At 36.0% G+C, this 21,631-nt stretch overlaps 1 protein-coding gene across 1 annotated transcript; it reads left to right on the forward strand.

The window, feature by feature from the left end:
- The first annotated feature begins 1,289 nt into the window (after positions 1–1,289).
- LOC107647619 (inositol transporter 1-like) lies at positions 1,290–9,238 on the forward strand. Its single transcript, XM_088502065.1, has 7 exons — positions 1,290–1,310; positions 3,496–3,502; positions 6,953–7,072; positions 7,160–7,230; positions 7,491–7,826; positions 7,923–8,030; positions 8,405–9,238. Exons 1-7 carry the CDS (start codon positions 1,290–1,292, stop codon positions 9,236–9,238), a joined length of 1,497 nt encoding a protein of 498 aa, XP_088358191.1.
- The last annotated feature ends 12,393 nt before the right edge of the window (positions 9,239–21,631 follow it).

The raw sequence follows: 21,631 nt of genomic DNA on the forward strand, positions 1-21,631 counted from the left end.
GCCACTTTTGTTATTACATAGCTCAAAAATTATGAAAAGTGTAGAAATGTTTGTCACAATTTGTTTCTAAATTGATCTACGCTATAATATCTTTAGGGAGATGAGAAATGTTATATGACCATATTGAGATTTTCTAAAATTGGAATCATTTTAAATATTTGTCTTGCTTACCACATTCATAAATGTGTGAAGTAAAAACGGTTAGTTTTGCATTTGCATGTAGCTCCAATTTTGGGATTTTTTTCATAATAAATTATAAAAAATATTTAGTTTCACTAAAGCTAGTTTTGAGCTTTATTTATCGAAAAGTACTTTTTTTTTTTTTTTTGTAATTAGGGCAAGTTCGTCGTACTCCTGGCGAACTCTATACTAAGTTCGGCGCACTATATATTTAGAATGGGATCATTATCTTTTGTCCTTTTCTTTCTAAATCTTCTTCTAAATTTTATTCTGTTACTCCTTTTTGTATTCCGGCGTTCGAGAAGTCCGTTATTCACGGCATCAGTAATTTGAGGTTAGTAATTAATATGTTAGTTGGAGTAATTTTTTTTAGATTAGTTAGAGTTACCTATTATTTCTTAGTTAGTGGTTGCATGCTAATTATAATTAGAGTTATTGTTTACTGATTTCATGTTATTCAGTAGTTATTGATTGTTTTTAACATGTGAATTGGTTAGTCTATTCTTAGTTAGTTTAGTCAGAAAAATTGGTTTAAGTTGTTAGCCAAATCTTAATAAAATTAAGTTAGAATATAGGGTTAAGTGAGTTATTGGTTAGGGCTGCCTAGGGTACCTTAGTGAAAGTAAGGTAGATAACTAGTATTTTCAAATACGTTTGTTTACAAATTCTGTTCATGCGAAACAAATATTGATAAGTATATGTTATTTTGTTTAAATTGAGTGTGGTTAGATGGAGCAACAGTTATTGGGATACGAGGATACCCTCTACAGATTAGATCAGGTCGAGCACATTGCTGGCAGACTTGATCGTGTGGTACGATAATATCGTTGTCGTTTATCTCTCTCTAATTAATAAAGAGTGAACTTGTGCTATTTAGAGATAACGTTTTTTTTATTATTTATCTTTCCGTTTGGTAGGCGCCTCGGATCTTGCGCACCAGACGGAATTTGATGACGATGCCACCGGAGGCGATTAGGCCATATCTCAGACGAGTCGGGTTTGAGTATGTGGCCTATATGGTTGAGTTCGAGCATGACTGGCCACTTGTCTCAGCGTTGATAGAGAGGTGGAGGCCTGAGTCCCACACCTTTCATCTAGCATGCGGGGAGATGACCGTCACACTGCAGGACGTGGCGTATCAGCTAAGACTCAGGATCGATGGTGATCCTATGAGCGGGTGCATGGGTAGTTGGGAGCAGCACCATCAGGGACGGAGCATCGAGGACTTTTGTCAGCAGTTACTGGGTGTTATGCCCGGCGCGGATGACAGACAGTCACAGACAAAGTGAACTGTCAAGCTCATGTGGTTCCTTAACACTGTCTTCGGAGAGCTGGAGCAGGACGCCATTGAGGAGCACCTCCTGAGGTACACGAGAGGGTACATCATGCAGCTGATATGGGGTATTCTGTTCCCATATGCATCTGACTCTCGGGTGCACATCAGGTGGCTCCCCCTGCTGGAGGACCTTGATGCATGTGGTAGGTTGTCGTGGGGATCGGCTGTATTGGCATGGATGTACCGCCAGATGTGTCGTGCCACGGAGCATGGTGCGCGCAACCTGAATGGTTGCGTCAGCCTGCTATTGTCTTGGGCCTACCACTGTATTCCCCTGTTAGGACCTGATGGATTTGATACTCGTCGATTTTCGCTGGTTGAGAGGTATTTTTTTATTTTCTGCAATAATCCTTTGTTAATTTATTATATTAATTGTTTAATATAACTTAGCTGTGATGTAACTTTTACCGCGGAATTGTAGGTGGGTTCAGTACCGCTCTGACAACGCCAGAGGCGAGGGCCGCCTTAGGCGTTACAGGCGTATTCTGAACGGGATTGGGATGCTCTACGTAAGTCATAAATATTTAAGTTTAAATTGTTTACTTTATATTATGTGTTTTGCATATGAAAATTAAATATTAACACCAACTTGCGTCTTGGAAACAGGTTGAGTGGACGCCGTATGCCGACCCACAACTGGAGGGTATAGTTCCTGATGCGATTGCTGAGGCTGACCACACGGTGGCGGTTGTATGCCCATTGCTTTGCTTTGCCATTGTTGAGTAGCATCAGGTGGACCGAGTGGTGCGGCAGTTCGGTGGCCTACAGAACATCCCGAACAGGCCATTGGACATCGACAACATGCACAGGATGGACGGTCGTGTTGGAAGGGGCGAGTGGTTTTTGCACTTGCTTGAGGGGTGGCATGAGCTATGGGATCAGCGGGCCGACCATCGTCTGCACATCCATCATCATATAGACCTGCGTCCTTCACTACTATATATGACTTGGTACTTACAGTGGGCACACACGGAATTGTTTGGTCAGGGTGACCAGCACCTAGTGCCGGCGAGGGTGGTGCCAGAGGACCTACCTATATACCATCCACCTGCTCCAGAGTTACGATCAGCCGTTGGGAGAGGGAGAGGTAGGGGACGGGGGAGAGGCAGAGGCAGACGTGGTGGAGGCCGAGAGAGGCAGGGGATGACGAGCTTCACCTAGACAGAGACCCAGTCAGCCCCCCAGGTCATGGGCCAGAGGGAGTTGGTGACCAGACAGTTAGGACTCTGTCGGGACCCTTGCCCAGAGGATACTTGTCCCTCATACCCCCTGGGTCACATCACTCTACGCTGGTTCCAGCCACCAGGGTGAGGGACCGGATGTCGGGACTAGCCAGCAGGAGCAGCGGGCACTACATGTTGACATCGATACCCAAATCCATCTGCCGTTCAACCCAGATGATCTCGGATAGCATACGGACTACTAGCCCATCTTGGACACGCAGGACATGTTTGATGTGACGATACTGGTCCCTGACTGGATGACGGGGGGTAATGGCGGGTTGCCAGATATCGGGACACAGTCATAGCAGGCACAACCATTCTCCCAGATGCACACGTCTCCTCCTCAGTCAGCATACCATCCACAACATGTTGATGATCCCTCCAGCGGGTCGTCCTCCATTGCAGAGTATGCCGCACTGAGGGACCAGATGAGCACTCCACTGCCTGACCCAGATCCTCAGCTCGGGCGAGTCTATCGCGATATTCGACCACCTGCTTGTGGCACAGGTGGGTGCCTAGAATAATGCCTCATTCTCGCCCCTCAGATGCCCGAAATAATGAGCGAACTCCCGCTGCGACTTCGAATATGCTGCATTAATCGGAACCTTCTTCAAATCCTTATTCTTGAAGTGAGTCATGAAGTTGGCAGCAATGTGTCTCGTACAAAATGCCTGGAAAGCATGAGGTGGTTTTCATAAACTATCATCGGCATTCAATGCACCATCAATTGATTTGTGTCTGTCTGAAATCACTAAGACACCGGGTTGTGGAGTCACATGATGATGCAGATACGACAAAAAGAACGACCATGCCTCCTTTGTCTCTCCCTCAACCACGGCAAGCGCAATAGGCAAAATGTTTGCGTTTCCATCCTAAGCTATGGCCATGAGCAGCGTCCCACCGTATTTACCATATAAGTGTATTCCATCAATGGAAATTAGTGGCTTGCAATGCTTGAAAGCCTCAATGCATGGTGGAAACTTCCAAAACACCCGATGAAACATGATGGTATCGGCGGAACCAGGCCAAGGCTGAGTGACAAGTTGCACCCAAGTACCTACAAACCAATTCTCAATAAGCATTGCATATGGTATACCGTTCTTGTCTTAATAACATATAACCACAACAGAGTAATCCTTACCAGGCAAGTACATTTGCATAGCGAACAACCAACGAGAAAGCTCGTTATATGACTCCTCCCAATCCCTATATATGCTAGCAATCACTCTCTGTTTTACGAACCAAACTTTTCTGTAGGATGCCTTATAACCGAAGTGATTCTCTACACCTCCTTACAGAACCCTGATGCTTATTGTTGGATCCGCTTTAATAATTGTGAAAATGTGTTGAGAAATCACTTTCGAATCCAACCGACGATGGTCTTGCCCCATGGAAGTTTGCATGCATTTGTGAGGACCAGTGCATCTCCCCCCCCCCCCCACTTTTCTACCTTACGACGATATGATATGTGTATGCTCCAATTACAACCGGGTCCGAACTGGATATACTGTGCATTATACCGCCACTGGTCACTGTATATTATTTTGTACTCCACAGCCCTCCTAATGCTATACGTCTTAACAGCCAACATGACTTCTTCCTTGTTCCGAAAATGTTGTCCAACCTTGAACTCATTCCTTGGATCATCTTCAGGGCTTCCCTGGGTAAAGGACCAATCGGACGTCATTGCATCGAGATTCAACCTAGAGAAATGGTCCGGGCGGTCATACGGTTGCGAAATTGCGGGCTATGTCAGAGCAATTTGTGTGTCACCGTAATAGTTCATCTCTTCTTCCTCATCACCATCATCAGGAATTTCGGTTGGTTCTTCTTCGGCATCGTCTCCATCATCGGGGTTAACTTCATACTGATCCATCATCGGGGTTAACTTCATACTGATCCATCATCGGATCCCTAACAGCGGAACCCTCATGACTTTCAACGCCGTCATCCAACTTAGCATTGCCGACTTCAACATTAGACCCTTCTTGACTACCTTCAGGAGCCATATTCAGATCCACCATCGTTTGTCTGATATTTTGTCTAATAGGCTCACTCAACGGACTATCATCGACAAGATCCGCAGACGATCCTCGGCCACCCAAATCGACAAGGAACGCAAATAACTCCAACAGATGAACATTTGTCCACCGGTTGTGCCAAGAACGTATAAGACATACGTCCTCGTCGTCACGCAGACGATACCTGATTCAAAAAACCATAAAATTTTTCTCACAAGCGTGTTCAAATAAATATACCATCAGCAGAGACAACACACCTGTGACATACCTTTTATAAATTAATCTACCATTTATTTTGGTTGGATATCTGTAGTAGATTTTTTTCACTTTCTTTGTCTTTTGCATCTCCACGGAAAGTAATATCAGATTCTTTAACAACTTTAAACTGTTGATTTTCGCTGTCAGATGGGTAAATATTGGTTGGTTTGATCTAAAAATGATAGAACCTTTTTCATCATACACTATTTCTCCATTGTAATGAATAGAAAACAGTGGATTTCTTGCCATTGTAAAAAAAAAAAAAGAAATGACCAAAAACCAAAATGATTGTGGAGAACAAAGTCGGGAACTCAGCTTTATGGCAGAAACTTAGCATAGAGTTCGTCGTAGCCGGGGGTACGACAAACTCCATAATTTATATAGAGTTCACCGGAAAATACGACAAATTTATCCTAATTACCAAAAAAAAAGTGTATTTCGGTAAATAAAGCTTAAAACTAGCTTTGGAGAAAATAAATATTTTTTATAATTTATTATGGAAAAAAATCCTCCAATTTTGAGATGAATATCAAATGTCATCCATTATTAAGTGTGGAATAGTGACTATTTTCAATTTTGAGGTAGAGTGATATAGTGACTATTTTCAATTTTAAAGTAGAGTGACATCTCAAAGCCTTTTGTAGTAAAGTTCTTCTTATATTTCATATTTGATTATCTAATTTGTATTTATAACAACAAATAAAAATTTATCTCGTAATTTGAAACACTTAAAATAAACTGTTAGATAAATGCTAATGAAATTTTTAAATTATATAGAACATATTATAAAATATCGGTAGTTCACCTTTAAATAAATTTTATAATATACTAACAAAAATAAATGTTATATTTTATCATACTTGAAATTAAATATAAAAACTTTTAATTAATCATATACTATACAACTATATTAAGCGGAGTGCAACAGGAGTTAACATAATTAACTTTATTAGATACAATTAGTGTCACTGATGAATGATTAGCATATAAGCTTTATGAAATATACAAATAACACCCAAATACGACGGATAATAATAAATACACAATGATATTAAATTATACATGACTGAATTATGAAAAATAGATTATATTACATTATATGAAAAAATTTTCACCAACTTTAAAAGTTCACCAAAAAAAAATATATTTCCAACTCAAGTTAGCATAACAAAGAAGCAATGCTATATGATTAATAAAATTTATTATTTTTAATTAATATTTAACTAATATTCTGTATCTTAAGTGCAAAAATTTAAATTTTAAACATTAAATTTAACTTCTAACAGTATAAAAAAAATATTGGCAAAAAATATTAATTAATATTGATAAAAAATATTGTTACTAACATTTATTCACAGAAAGTATATGCAAATAATTTGTATGATTCAAATCTATTAATTATTTGGATTTAATTTATATAAATATCAGTATAAAATTAATTTTTACAGACATCCAATTAACATATCAATACATCAACAAATAATTTTCACTTAATCACCCACATGAATATTATAAATATATGCGATTAGACAAAAATAGAAAGTTATTTAATGGTATTAACACATAAAAATTAAAATAATCTAAATTAAGGTAATTAAGGACCTAAAATGACAATAACCTTATCAACATGTGTAGATATTTGAGTACATATTTGTTTTGACAGAGTAATAACAAAAAGTTGGCAAAAGAAATAGAAAAAGGGACAATAATACATCAACACAAAACTGTTCCTTCACAAAAGAAACAAATGTTGTTATCATATATATGCTCAACTACTTTTAAGAGAATAAGAAGTCCAACAAAATTTCTAAATTTAACAACTTTATTGTCTATAAAACGATATTTGATCTCATGCAATAACATGCAATTTACAACTAGTTGATCAAGTGAGCTAGCAATAATGGTGGTTGATATATCCGTGTCAATTAAAGCAGGAAGCTCTGATTATTTGGAGAAGCATCCAGAGCGTAAAATATCTTTTTTTCGAAATTCTTACGTTGTTGGAATTACTTTTGCAGCTGGTATTGGTGGCCTTCTATTCGGTTATGATACTGGTATAAATATATGCATACTTTGTACCTTTTCATTGGTTAAAAAGAAAAAACAAAATGATATAGCTCATAGTTTGTTTTCATTTGCAGGTGTGATATCTGGTGCTCTCTTGTACATAAAAGATGATTTTGAAATTGTAAAGAATAGTAGTTTTCTTCAAGTAAGAGTGGGAGAAACTTGATTTTTTTCTCATTTTCTTTAATTTTTTAGCTTATAATTATGAATATGGTTACATGAAACGCAATTCATTTCGGTACAGAAATCATTATATGTTATACAGTACATCATATTAAAAATATTTGATGTGAAAAATGTACATATAGCGTTTCATTACACAAATAAATTGTGAATTGATATGCCGTATTATCTAAATGGTAAATTCACGTAATTATAACTAAGATACAAAAATTTTATTTGCAGGAACTAATTGTTGCCATGGCCTTAATTGGTGCAATTTTTGGCGCCGCCATTGGTGGTTACATTAATGATTTCTTAGGACGTAAGGCTGCCACTATTATCGCAGATATTTGTTTTGTATTAGGATCACTCCTTATCGCCGTTGCACCAAATCCAACTCTTATCATAGTGGGCCGATTTTTTGTTGGCCTAGGTGTAGGTTTTGCCTCTGTTACTGCTCCTATGTATATAGCAGAAGTATCGCCATCTGAAATAAGAGGTGGATTAGTTAGTATCAATTGTCTTATGATTACAACCGGGCAATTTCTTTCCTTTGTCATCAATTATGGTTTGACTAGAGTAAGTATACCCAACACTTTAACCAACAATACCAATACTAATACTTTTGTCTTCATCTACATTCTTGATTTTCTAACGTCAAAATTATGTATGTAGGTTCCTGGGACATGGCGTTGGATGCTTGGAATTGCAGGTACACCAGCTGTCATTCAATTGGTTCTTATGGCCTTTCTCCCTGAATCCCCAAGATGGCTCTATTTGAAGGTAAACGATGATATAAGATTAGTGATCATTCACGTAAAATTGTCTCTATGCTAAGATAATAAGTGATAACTGTTAGATAATTTAACATGTTCAACTAAATAGTAATGCTAGAAAACTAATTTTTTTTAGCCAACATGAACCAATTTTTTTAAAATTATTTTATTTATCTTAAATTTTAAAACCTGAATCTTAAATTATAAACATAAACTTTAAAGTTAACTAACTAAATTATCATTTAATAATGTTTAACTGTCATCTTCACATGAAAAGAACTTTATGTTAGTAGCCACATATAAAATCTAGGTAAAATAAATCCTTATGTTGATTTCCTTTTGGTACAATAACTAAAAGCTTAGTTCTTTTTTAACTTACAGAATAGAAAAGAGGAAGCCACCAATGTTCTTTCTAAGATCTACTCATCACCTCGATTGGAGGATGAAATAGAAATTCTTGAAACTCACATGAAGCAAGAACAAAGGGATAAGGTCAAAGTTAAATACAGTGATGTATTCAAGTTGAAAGAAATCAGAGTTGCATTCATATGTGGGGCTGGACTTCAAGCATTTCAACAACTTACTGGAATTAGTGTTATAATGTACTATAGCCCAACAATCATCCAATTAGCAGGCTTTAAATCAAACGAAATGGCTTTGTTCTTATCCCTCATTGTTTCTGCAATTAATGCCGGTGGCACAATTCTTGGAATTTACCTTATTGACATTGTAGGTCGAAAGAAGCTAACTCTCAGTAGTTTAACAGGTGTAGTTGGAGCCTTGATCCTACTCTCTGCTTCATGTTATGTTAGAGAACATGGCAACCAGAGTTTAGTTTATGGGTGGCTTGCTGTTGTGGGCTTGGCTTTGTACATTATATTCTTTGCACCTGGAATGGGTCCTGTTCCTTGGGCTGTGAACACAGAGATATACACTGAAGAATATAGAGGAATATGTGGTGGCATGTCTGCAACAATTAATTGGGTTGGTAGTGTCATCATGTCCATTAGCTTCCTTTCAATTGTGGATATCATTGGGCTTGGTAAGAGTTTTATGATTCTTTTGGCAATTGCTTGTGTTGCGATAGTTTTTGTGATTCTCTATATGCCGGAGACAAAAGGGTTGACTTTTGAAGAAGTTTCAAATATTTGGAAAGAGAAAGCCTATGAAAAAAATAAAAACACAGAAGGCATGGTTGAGCAAGCAAGTACATGATCAATAACTTTTATGATACGTTTAAGACCTGTAAAAGCATGAAAAGGCATAAAATTTTAGGGTTTGAACATGAAATGAAAAAGAACAAAAACTAAAAAGAGAAGAAATGAAAGATGTAATATGTGTGTGCGCACACGTATTTGTGTGCTTACCGGCAGCTTTGGCTAAAGAATTCTAAAACACCATCCCCATGGTTGGCTATATAGTTGATTAAGATAAAGTCTTCTTCTATGGTCCATGACCTTTCTCACTTTCGGATCTTGTGACATGTTAAGAGAGTGAGAGAGGGGGAGGGGCAGGGGGAAATGTTAAGGGAGAAGACTCTAGTGACATGTGTGACAAGCAATGCAAAATTAGTTAGATGAAGTTAGAATTTATTATAGGATCAATTAAGTGTTAGTTATTGATGTGTTGTTATTCTTTGTTTTTATTGTGTATATAACTGAGGTAACTTCAGGTGTAAATTAATACATTCCAATATCAATTCAGTTTCATATTCTCACCTCATTCTCGTAACTTTTTCTCTAGTTTCTTCTCTTTCAATAACTTTACTTGGTATCAAAGCTGGTCATGATCAATGATGACCTTAACTCTTGCATCATCATCATCTTCTGCGAAAAACACATTGGTTCCTCTCACTAATAAGCTTGAAAAAACCAATTTCTCAACTTGGCAACACATCGTTCTTCTTATAATCCAAATTCTTGAGCTTGATAATCACTTTAATCTAGCAAATGCACCATCACAATATGCATTTGTCATGGTTCTTGATATAAAGAAGAGTTGGATTCATCATCAAAATCATCAACTTCAACCGAGTGGTTCACTGCTAAAAACAAAGTGGTTCATTGCTCAACTTTTGCAGAAATGTGGAAGAAGATTATTCATATCTTTACCACATCATCAAGAGCTCGAATCCAAAGTCTCAGCTTCGAACTTGCAAGGAAACCTCATCAGCAATTGAATATCTTTCTAGCATTCAAAAGCTTATGTATTTTTCTCATTACTATTGGCTATCCAATGCAAGGAGATTGCATCCAAGCAATCTTGTTGGATGGCTAAACTCTTATATTAAATTTAAAAAAAATTAAACTGTTTTTGTTTAAAATATATATTATAATTCAAATATTTTGATAATTTTTTAAATAGACAATATAACACTAATAAAGTTATTGTAAAAAATTTAACCTGTTTTTCTATTAGTCATGAACACATATATATACAACCTTTGATATGAAACTATATCAAATATTTTCTATCTTAAAAAGCATAATTTACGATCCTAACAAATTAGAATGCATAATTTTCTATCCTAGTAAAGATACACATGAGAGTACTCTTTGAGTACCGTATTTATACTTAAATTATAGAAATATTATTAATATAATATTTCTATGTATATCTAAATTATCCATTAATACCCCCCTCAAGTTGGAACATGCAAGTCTTGAATGCCCAACTTGACCAATATTGCCTCAAACTTTTTGGCACCAAGAGCTTTAGTAAAAAAGGTTGGCCAACTGAGTTTGAGTGAGAACATAAGATGGAAGGAGGCGTTGGTGCACGATCTCATCCCGAACAAGATGACAATCTACTTCAATGTGCTTTGTGCGTTCATGCAAAGCCAGATTTTTAGCAATGTGAAGAGTTGCTTGACTGTCGTAATAGAGACGAATGGAGGCATGATGAGGCACGTATAGAGAGAAGAGTATATCTTTAATCCACTTCAATTCTTTTGTTATCTGAGCCATTGAACGATATTCAGCCTCAACAGAGGAGGCAGACACTGTCTGTTGTTTCTGAGTCTTCCAAGATATTGGTGAGTTACCAAGCTGGAAGAACCAGCCTGTGATTGACTTGCGAGTGAGTGGACAACTAGCCCAATCGGAGTCACACCATCCATAGAGCCATAAATCAGTCTCTCGTGGGAGAAGAATTCCTTGTCCAAGATGTCCCTTTAAATAACGTACAACACGCAAAGCAGCTTGCCAGTGTTCGATGCGTGGATTTTGCATGAACTGGGACAATATGTGAACACTGTAGGCCATATCAGGCTGAGTAAAACACAAATAAATCAGTCTTCCAACAAGTTGACGATATATGCTAGGATCGGATAAAAGAGAACCTGTAGCTGACCCCAATCGATGATTCTCTTCGCACGGTATTGCTACAGGCTTAGCACCTAGAAGTCCTGTTTCAGTGATTATGTCCAAAGCATATTTTCTTTGGCACAGAAAGATTTCAGTCGGAGATCTGGCAACCTCAACTCCCAAGAAGTATTTCAGCCGGCCAAAATCTTTCATGTGAAAACATGTGTGTAAATACTCTTTGAAACGTTGAATTGCAGCACCATTATTTCCTGAAATTACAAGGTCATTAACATATAGCAAAACTACCAATTGCACGCTATTGTAGTGAAGGCTAAACAAGGAATGGTCCTTTGGGGATTGCTTGAAAGCATATCGAATGAGAGTAAATGAAAGTTTTGCAAACTAGCATCGTGGAGCTTATCGTAGTCCGTAGAGAGATTTCTGAAGTTTACAAACCATTCCTTGTTGAGACACTTGAAAACCAGGGAGAAGCTTCATATAAACGTCCTCATCAAGTTCTCATGAAGAAATGCATTGTGGATATCCATTTGGTGGAGTTTCCAATCCTGGGCTGTTGCCATTGTGAGTGTTGTACAAATTGTTACCATCTTTACCACTAGAGAAAACGTTTCATTGTAATCCAAGCCTTTCACTTGATTATTTTTCAAAATTACCAGTCTTGCTTTGAACCTCTCTATTGTTCCGTCAGAGTTGTATTTAATTTTATAAATCCACTTACACCCATGTGCTTTCTTTCCTGGAGGAAGGGTTGTGAGCTTCCAAGTGTCATTGAGTTGAAGTGCACAAATTTCTTGGGACATCACTTCACGCCAACGCTCATCTCTAACTGCTTGAGAGAAAAATAAAGGCTCTCATTCTGTCTGGAGAAAGGAAAGAAAACTGCGGTGTTGTTTGGAAAAGGAATTATAATTCACAAAATTTTGTATAGGATAGGACACACCTGAGGATTTTGATAGAGAGGGAGGTTGGTCGGTAAGGCCTATTAGTATCGTAGCAGCAAAGACAAAATCGCACAACCTGACTGAGGGTGTCTTCATGTGGTGACCTCGACCAAGTGGAACGTCCATCGTGACTAGTGATAGATAAGAAATCGGCGTTGTTTCTACTACACTTGGTTCCGATGCATCGTCAGCGATGTACTCTTCAATCTCTTTATTGAGCTTATGTCCCCCTTATTGGTCAATAGGTTCTTCAATAGGGGAGTCCTCAGCACAGTCATTCAAGTGTGGAGTACTGGTCTCGATGTATGTGTCTTCTTCAATAATTATTTCTGTCACAAGAGGTCCAATATCTTCAATCCTTGGTTCCAAAAACTAATCCGCTTTAAAGGAAAACACATCTTCAACAAAATGAACGTCACGAGAAACAAAGAAAACTTCTTTTTCCAAGTCAAATAGTTTCCATCCTTTTTGCCCAAAAGGATACCCGACAAATACACATTTTCGACTATGGCTGGCAAATTTGTCTCGTTGCCTATTCTGATTTTGAGCATAACACAAAGAGCCAAAAACCCGCAAGTGTTCATAACTTAGAATTGTTCCATGGAAAACCTCATACGGAGTCTTGCCCTTCAGTACTGAGGATGGCGTACGATTAATTAAATAGCCAGCAGTTAAGACACATTCTCCCCAAAAGTGGATTGGAAGATTTCCTTGAAAACGTAATGATCTAGCAACATTGAGAGTATGTCAATGTTTGCGCTCCACTCGTTCATTTTGTTGCGGTGTATTAACACATGATGATTGGTGAACAATGCCTTGTTGTAGGAAGTATTGTTTTAAACACATGAATTCCGTTCCATTATCAGATCGCACCATTTTAACATATTTTTTATATTGGCGTTCAACAAAAGTGAAAATTTTTTTCAATGTGATTGATACCTCAGCCTTTTTTTTCAACAAATATATCCAAACTGCTGGTGAACAATCATCCACAATAGTTAAGAAATACGAAGCACCACACGAGGAGGGAGTTCTATAGGGTCCCCACAAGTCACAATGGATTAAATAAAAAATATTGGAAGCTTGATAGTCACTCAAAGAAAACTTATCTCTTGTTTGCTTAGATTTTTCACAAATTTCACAAATCTCATTGGCTGTATATTTTCCACTTACATTACGAAGCATTTGTACAATTTGAAATGATGGATGCCCTAGTCTCTTATGCCAAAGTGCTAGTTGATTCTATGTTCTGGTATGACAAGCTTGAATCTTGTATGCCCACGATACCAATAGAGCCCATCCTTCCGCTCACCCGCTCCAATCAGCGTCCTCGAAGTGCGGTCCTGTATGACACAAAATTTATCAGTAAATTGTACTAGACAGTATTCTTCATCTGTTAATTGAGAAACTGAGAGTAAGTTGCATTTTAAATGAGGTACATAGAGAACATTTTTCAATTCAAGTCCTCCTTCAAGTATCACTGTTCCTTGCTTGCACTATCACCTGCTCTTCATCCGGTAAACCTACTAGACACCCGCATATAGTTTTCTTTTCACATAAATTTTTCAGGGTTCCAGTCATGTGGTTGGAAGCTCCACTATCAATGATCCATAAATAAAAAGTTCTCTTGCCAGTCATTTTCTCGGAGTCATTTGGTGTTTGCTTATTTATCATATCTACCAATACTTGCCATTGTTCATTGGTCAATCCTGACATCTCATGTCTCGTGTCTTCCATGTTGGTAGCATGCCTACCACTTCCATCAGTGTGTGCCACATTTGCACACACTGGAATTCCTCGAGTACACATGCCCTGTCATCCGTAGCCTTTGCCACTGTCTCTTCCTTCATTCCTTGGTCCATCGCCCCACCATTTTGGATATCCTACAATCTGAAAGCATCCTTTAACATCATGCCCACTTTTGCCACAGTGAGAGCATATTGTTGATTTTTAGCTAGGATCTCCTCGTCCTTTCATCCTATTCCCTGCCTGTATTGTGAGTCCCATAACCAATCCTCTCTCTTCTGATGCTTTAGCCATCGTCTTCACTCTCTCGTCTTGGACTAGCATTGCATACACACGATTCAGTGATGGCAAATGATCGGTTGCCAGAATATTTGACCGCACTATTTCATAAATCACATCATCTAGGCCCATCAAAAATTGGTTGACCCTCTCTTCTTCCCTTCGCTTCTCAAGTTGAGATCCAATCCCGCACTTACATCCACCACACGTGTATTTTGGAATTTGCTCGCACTATGCTAATTCATCCCACAGTACTTTCAATTTCCCATAATACGCCGTCATGGTCATTCCTTCCTACTTACATCTCATCAAATCTGACTTCAGTTGTTGTATTCATGGTCCGTTCACAGCGGAAAACCGCTCTTTGATATCTTCCCATAGTGTCCGTGCGTTCTCTACATACGCAACGGTCGACCGTAGGCTTGGTTCGATCGTGTTCAAGATCCATGATACAATCATGGATTGGACTGTCCACCAATCCTCAAGATTAGATGTACCTTGTTCTGGTTCCATAAGAGTTCTATCGATGAATCCCGATTTTCTCCGAGCCCGAAGTGATATTTTCACAGCTCTAGCCCATTCCTCATAATTTTCTCCACGTAGCTACACTTGCGTGATTACATTTCTTGGGTTGTCACTCGCATTGAGGTCATATGGCGAGTAAGTTTTCTTAGTTCCTTTTTCTGAAGTCTCTGGTACATTTATTTAGTTCTTTCTTGATTCTGCTGCCATGGTTATGCAGCCTAGGTTCCTTTTGTGTTTGTCGGTATTAGAGTAAGCTTTGATACCATGTAGAAAATTCAACCTGTTTTTCTATTAGTCATGAACACATATATATACAACTTTTGATATGAAACTATATCAAATATTTCCTATCTTAAAAAGCATAATTTACGATCATAACAAATTAGAATGCATAATTTTCTATCCTAGTAAAGATATACATGAGAGTATTCTTGGAGTACCGTATTTATACTTAAATTATAATATTTCTATGTATATCTAAATTATCCATTAATAGTTATAATATCTTTTATTTTGTTGAACACTTCATGTTTGTTAGTTATTAAATGAGAAAATCACTACAAGAAACATTGTTAAAATTGACGGCCAAATCGACGGCTAAGCCGTCGATAATATTAAAATTCGATGGCAAAATAGACGGCAGAGGTGGTCGCTATTAAGCTTGTCGATTTTTTAAAATTCTAATAAAATCGACAGCTTGCCTAACCGTCGATAATAATTTAATAAAATCGACAGCGTTTCTGTCTATAATGAGTTTGAGAATTTTACCTTCTTATTAAAATCGACAACATTGCTGTCGATATTATTATATAAAATCGACGCCATTTTCGTCGATTCAATAAAATTGACAATATTTATGTCTATAATATGCTTAATAAAATCGACAACGTTGCCGTCGATATTTGATTCAATAAAATTGACACATTTGCCGTCGATTTAATTATTTAGATACCGACAAATTCTGTGTCTATATTTTGGCTTTTTTGTCTATTTTAAACTTAAAAAGCGACAACTCTACCGTCGATTTTAATAGTTATATATTTTAATTATTTTTTTCTATTTAAAAAATAGTAAACAATTAACGGAAATAAACTTTTAAATATAATCATAACTAATAATTATCATATATGTAAAAATTTGAAATCAATTTCAATTTTGGAAAAAGATGCAGCAAGCCAGTCTCTCAAGAACCGTATGATTGGACAACAATATTTAAATTCCTGTAACTAATTAGCTACATGATGATAATAATCAAAAGAAAACTTTCCTGTTTGAATGTTTCTAATGTAATAGCATATCTAAAACTATTTGGCAACTGAAATAAATAATTATAAATTCTTTGAGGAAAGATCAAATGGCTACTTTTGTGAACATGGCGACAAAAAATCCACTAGTTTGCGATGTTAAGGGTCAAATCTCCATGCTTTTTGGTATCCCGCCACTTTTACAAGCCCAATTTCTGGCACCATCTATCTCTGCCAACTCTGGATAGTAAACAATCATTTGTCAAACAACAGAAAAAAAAAAGAGAAAAACCTCAACAATATCATATTAGATTATTAGTAATATATGGTTGATACAATGATACTACACAGTATGAAAACTTCTTTAGGGAATGTAGATGATAACGGTGTAAACGGTTAGAAACAGGCTCTGTAAAAACCTCCAAATCTTCAAAGTTGTCACATATATTCCCAGATTATTCATATGATCAACTAGCATAAGGATAATCAAAATGCCACCACTGACTTACCTGAACTTCTCAATCAAACAAAGTTGAGTGAAACCGAAACAGCAAGTAGAGAATTGCTTCTGTCCGAAATTGATTTTACAAAAGAGTGCAACAATGGCAAATTGAGAAACTCCTGAACTTATACAATAAAGAGATACAGATTTGGCACTTGCCATGTAATTGTGTGATGCCATTCTGGTTGAAAGCAAAAAGCAAATTGCATAATCCTCACACCTAAAGATAACAAAATTATAAGAAACATTAGTAGGAACAGTGCAAACAAGGAGACAAACCAAATGCTCTAAATTAACAATTTTTCAATTGATGATAGGGACTTTAAGCATTCGAGAGCTAGGAATAGCTATAACATGAACAAATACTATTCACAGAATCTTATTATTCTTCAATCAATTAACTCAATTCAAGTGTTTTTATACCTTTTTGTCCATATCTTCTTTGATCATTCTTGATTCTTCTTGTTCCATCTTCAGCTCCTCAATAGCTCTGCAGAACTCGGTGTTTAATGTCTCTGATGCCTTTAGCCTTTTCTCCATTGCTAACAGTTCTACTTCTTTCTTCTTAACCAGATTTTCTGAGTTTTCAATTTGATGACTTCAATAGAAACTTGTGTCTTTGGCTTCATGCAACTCTTTGTCCATTCTCTCAATCGACTTGTTCAGATAAACATTCTCTGCTTCTGTCAACTCGAACCTTTTCCTCAACTTGTCAAGCTCCTGCTTAAGATCACAATTCATACTGCTAACATTGCCGAGGCATGATATATTAAAAAGACAAAAAATAGAAACAAAATATATAACAGAGGGGTAAATTGAGAGTGAATAAAGCAAGAAAAGAATTGTTGGCTCCACATAGATGCTTAACAAATAACTAAGATGCAGGAATGAATGAATATATAGAATAAATACCTGCATAACTCTCCCCTGCTATGTAAAAAGTCCTTGTTCTATATGATGGGAACTTGAGGAACCAGTTGTGGAGAAAAGTGTAAGCATCATTAGCTGTTACAAACAAGTTACAAATCAAAGATATGCATGCATGTGTTTGCATGTAACAAATCAAATAGTATTAATTATGTTAAGTTTAAAGTAATGGACCTGTCATTTGATCACCCAATTGATCATAATTACTAGTTGTGTTTGAGTAGGAAAAGCCAACTCCAACAGGAGATTCCAGGAATAAGATGTTGGCTTCTTGGTTCCAAGACAAGTTATTAAATTTGAGTCCCTGCCCATCAGAGTCCACTAAAAATGGACCAATCTCTTGTGTTGCTCCATATCCCACAAAAGAACATCCAGGTCCTGCATGCAACAAATTCAATTAATTAAACACATCATCATGATTTTAATTATATTATGATTATGATTAATTACCTCCATTAAGCCATAGGACCAAAGGCTTATCATCTGGGTTGGTAATGGCCTCAAAGAACCAGTAAAAGAGTGCTCTTCCATTGGTTTCATTCACAGTAACATAGCCAGCATAGTGCTCAAAATCCACAGCAGGCTGGCCAGTTAAGCCTCTCACAACATCACCATTATTATTATTATTATTATCATCTTACAAATGCCTTAACAAATAACAATCACTTGAAAATGGATATATCAGAAAAAATAGAAAGTATAGTAGACTACCTGTGTTCGTTAAGCCCATGAATGATTACCAGAATGCCCCTGAAAGGAATAGAGTAGAAAATAATTAATTCAAATGTGAAACAATGCAATACAACTGCAGGTTGCAGAATACCCCTCTGTTTCAATGATCAAAATTTTCTTTCATATATCTTTGTCTATTACTATAATCCACAGAAGGTTAAATGGTTAAGAATACTTTTCCCAAATGATTATTATCTCGTAAAGCAAGCAAATCAACAAGAAATGAAGAAGTTGAATGGTTAAGAATACTTTTCCCAATCGCAAAATGAAAATCTCCAGCAACCTTATTAATTTGAAGAGATCCATGAATATTGCATCCTTCACCTTCTTCATCCTTTACCCTCTGAACATACCCTTCTCTTTGACACTGATCAAACAAGTCCAAGTTCTCCGGCAACGCCCATTCCTTTTTGTTATACGCTTCTTGAACTTCTTCACAAGAATTATAACAATTGCCATCAGCACCATAACAAGAACCGCAATACTCTTCGTCGTACGCTAATCTGCCACCATGTATTTGTAAAGGCATATGGATTTTTATAAAAATAAACAATGATTTATTTGATTTGTAATAGAAATAATAACTATTTTCTTTGATAAACAAATTCAAGATTTTATTATTATGATTTTGGTCGGAAAACAAATTCAAGATTATCACAAGAACCGCAATACTCTTTCTTTTAAATTTTATTTTATCTAATCACATTGTAAAATTGTGACAAACTAGTTAAGCTGAAGTAATGTGATGAATTGATTATGCTAATTAGGTTTAACAAACGCAAATTCAGAATTTCATGATAAAAATAGTAGATACAAAAATTGCAAAAATAAATATAACAATCAAAGAAAGACAGGGAGGAACTTACAACAAGCTGCAATGGCGACATGCTCTAGCATCGGGCTCACAGGGACGACGATCGGCAAAGACATTGCAACGACGAGTCTGTGGAAGAAGAAGAACTTACATGCAAATTCACAAATCACAATGCGTGATAGAGAGAGAGAGAGAGAGAGAGAGAGAGAGAGAGAGAGAGAGGAACTCACATGAAAAGGAGCGACAGCGGGTTCGGCGGAGGAGAAGAAGAAGCAGCTCTGCTCTCAGGCAGAGGAGAAGAAGAAGAAGACGACGCTCTGCACTCAGGTGGAGGCCGGCGGGTTTTCTCAGGCGTCGAAGAAGAAGAAGCTCTGCTCTCTACCTCTCTACGTGACTATGATTCCATCTCTGATCTCTATTCTTAGGCGATGAAGGAGAAGAAGAAGCTCTGCTCTCTGCCTCTCTACGTGACTATGATTCCATCTCTGATCTCTATTCTTAGGCGATGAAGGAGAAGAAGAAGCCTCACTCTGAAGTCTGAACTATGATTCTATGAAGGTTTGGGGTTAAATTTTGGGGAAATGAGTGAAACGAAGGACGCGGGAAGCCAAAGGCGGGAGTGATATTTTTTTATGATAAAAATCGACAGCTCGACGACTCTTTCCGTCGATTTTAGTTAAAATAAAAATCAACATCTAGTCGTCTATTTTATATAATAAATCTATACTGTTTATCCAAGTTAGAAAAGAGATCTCTATCGTCTAAATTTATAGACAGTAATAAATGTCGATATTTTAATTATTAAAATAGACAATTAGTCCGTCGATTTTAAAGAAAAAAAATTTTAACCACTCTTTTGTCGATAATGTGACGATAGAATTTAAAGGTTAGAAAGTTACCAAAATAATAGACGACATCGTCGTCGATTTTAATATTTTATTTCTGGTCATCTATTTTTCATTTTATCAACGGCAAGCCATCGAAAAATATCGACAAAAAACTTAACCGTCGATTTTTGGCGTCGATAATTACGCTGTTTCTTGTAGTGAATAATGTTTGTACATTTTGTTTAAATTTTTCTGTATATTTTTTTATAATATAAAATATAAATATTTTCATTATTTATCAATTACTTTTAAATGTAAAAATAAAAGATGAAAAAAAGGTATACCAAAATGATGCATATAAAGCTTTTTGTTAAATTATACTTTGATAAATTTAATTAAAGAAAATTATATGTATAGAGCTTAATTAGTTATATGTATATGTATTCCATTATGTGTGTGTAATTGTTGATTGATTGGCTTGTAAAATTTTGAACTTAAATAAGTATGATGCATGTCAATACCAATGGGTTTCTAAAAGGGAGAGCCAGCAGTGATCTACTTGGTCTGGTGGCAACGTTCAAAAGGCCAAGTCATAAAGGAGAGAACTCAATCTAAAGAAGTGAAAAGGGGAACACCAGATTTTTGGATAAAGGGAGTGGATTGACGATGTCGCAGTTTATAGACAATCAATTCACAAAAAGTACTTGCTCTTACTCTCGGCTGATTTTTTTATATATGAAAAAATTATTGATATTTTTGTTAAAAATTGGATTATTTGATGTAATTATAAGTAAGTGAATTTTGTAAGTGGAGAGTTAACACGTGGGAACGTGTTGCAATACGCGATAGGCGTGTTGAACACGTGACAATATCTTGACCAACACGTAGAGTATGTTGAAACATATGGAGAGCGTGTTGAATAATTTTTACAATATTGTAATATACTGCAAATGTCAATATTCAATTAAAATACTATCTCCATTTCTATATTAAAAATAATTTTCGCTTACTCTCCTACATATTATTATTTTTTTTCTTTTTTTAATAATGAATGTTCTACGTATTATTATTATTATTATTTTTCTTTTTTTAATAATGAATGTCCTGATGTATTTGCTAATGAGTTATAGTTCAAATAACATAGTTTTTTGATACTCATCTAAAAGTTTACAAGTTTAAATCTCCTTATCTTTGATAAAAAAAAATATATATCCTTACTACTATTTTAGTACCGTTTTAATTTGTGTATAAGTGTTTTCCTTTACAAAAACTTGCTCTTACTCTCTTACATATTATTAGTGGTTTTTTTTTTTAAATAATAAATGTCTTTATGTATTGTATGTACCGTTTCAATCTGTATATAAATATTTTTAAAAAAAAAATAAAACATTAAAAATTTATATATAATTATTTTTATATAAAATTAATAATTAAAATTTATTAAATAATAAATTAATTAAATATATTAAATTATTTAATAATTCTTAATTAATAATTTCCCATAAGACAATAACATTTGGATTTTCACTTTTCAATTACATTCCCTACAAATATTGTTCATGAGATTATTAGTTGGATAGCCATTGAGAATCGATCAAACATTTTTTTGGCCTCTTGGAGATTGGACTTGTACTCTTGTATTTGAATAATTCGTGCAGAGAATTTATTTTTGAATCAAAAGCATGTTTAAACAAGAGGTAAATATTAACTCAATATCTAAAAGATTTTGACATTAATAAAATAGT

This window comes from Arachis ipaensis, chromosome B1 (assembly GCF_059453495.1).
Source record: "Arachis ipaensis isolate K30076 ecotype BB chromosome B1, ASM5945349v1, whole genome shotgun sequence".
NCBI classification, from domain to species: domain Eukaryota; kingdom Viridiplantae; phylum Streptophyta; class Magnoliopsida; order Fabales; family Fabaceae; genus Arachis; species Arachis ipaensis.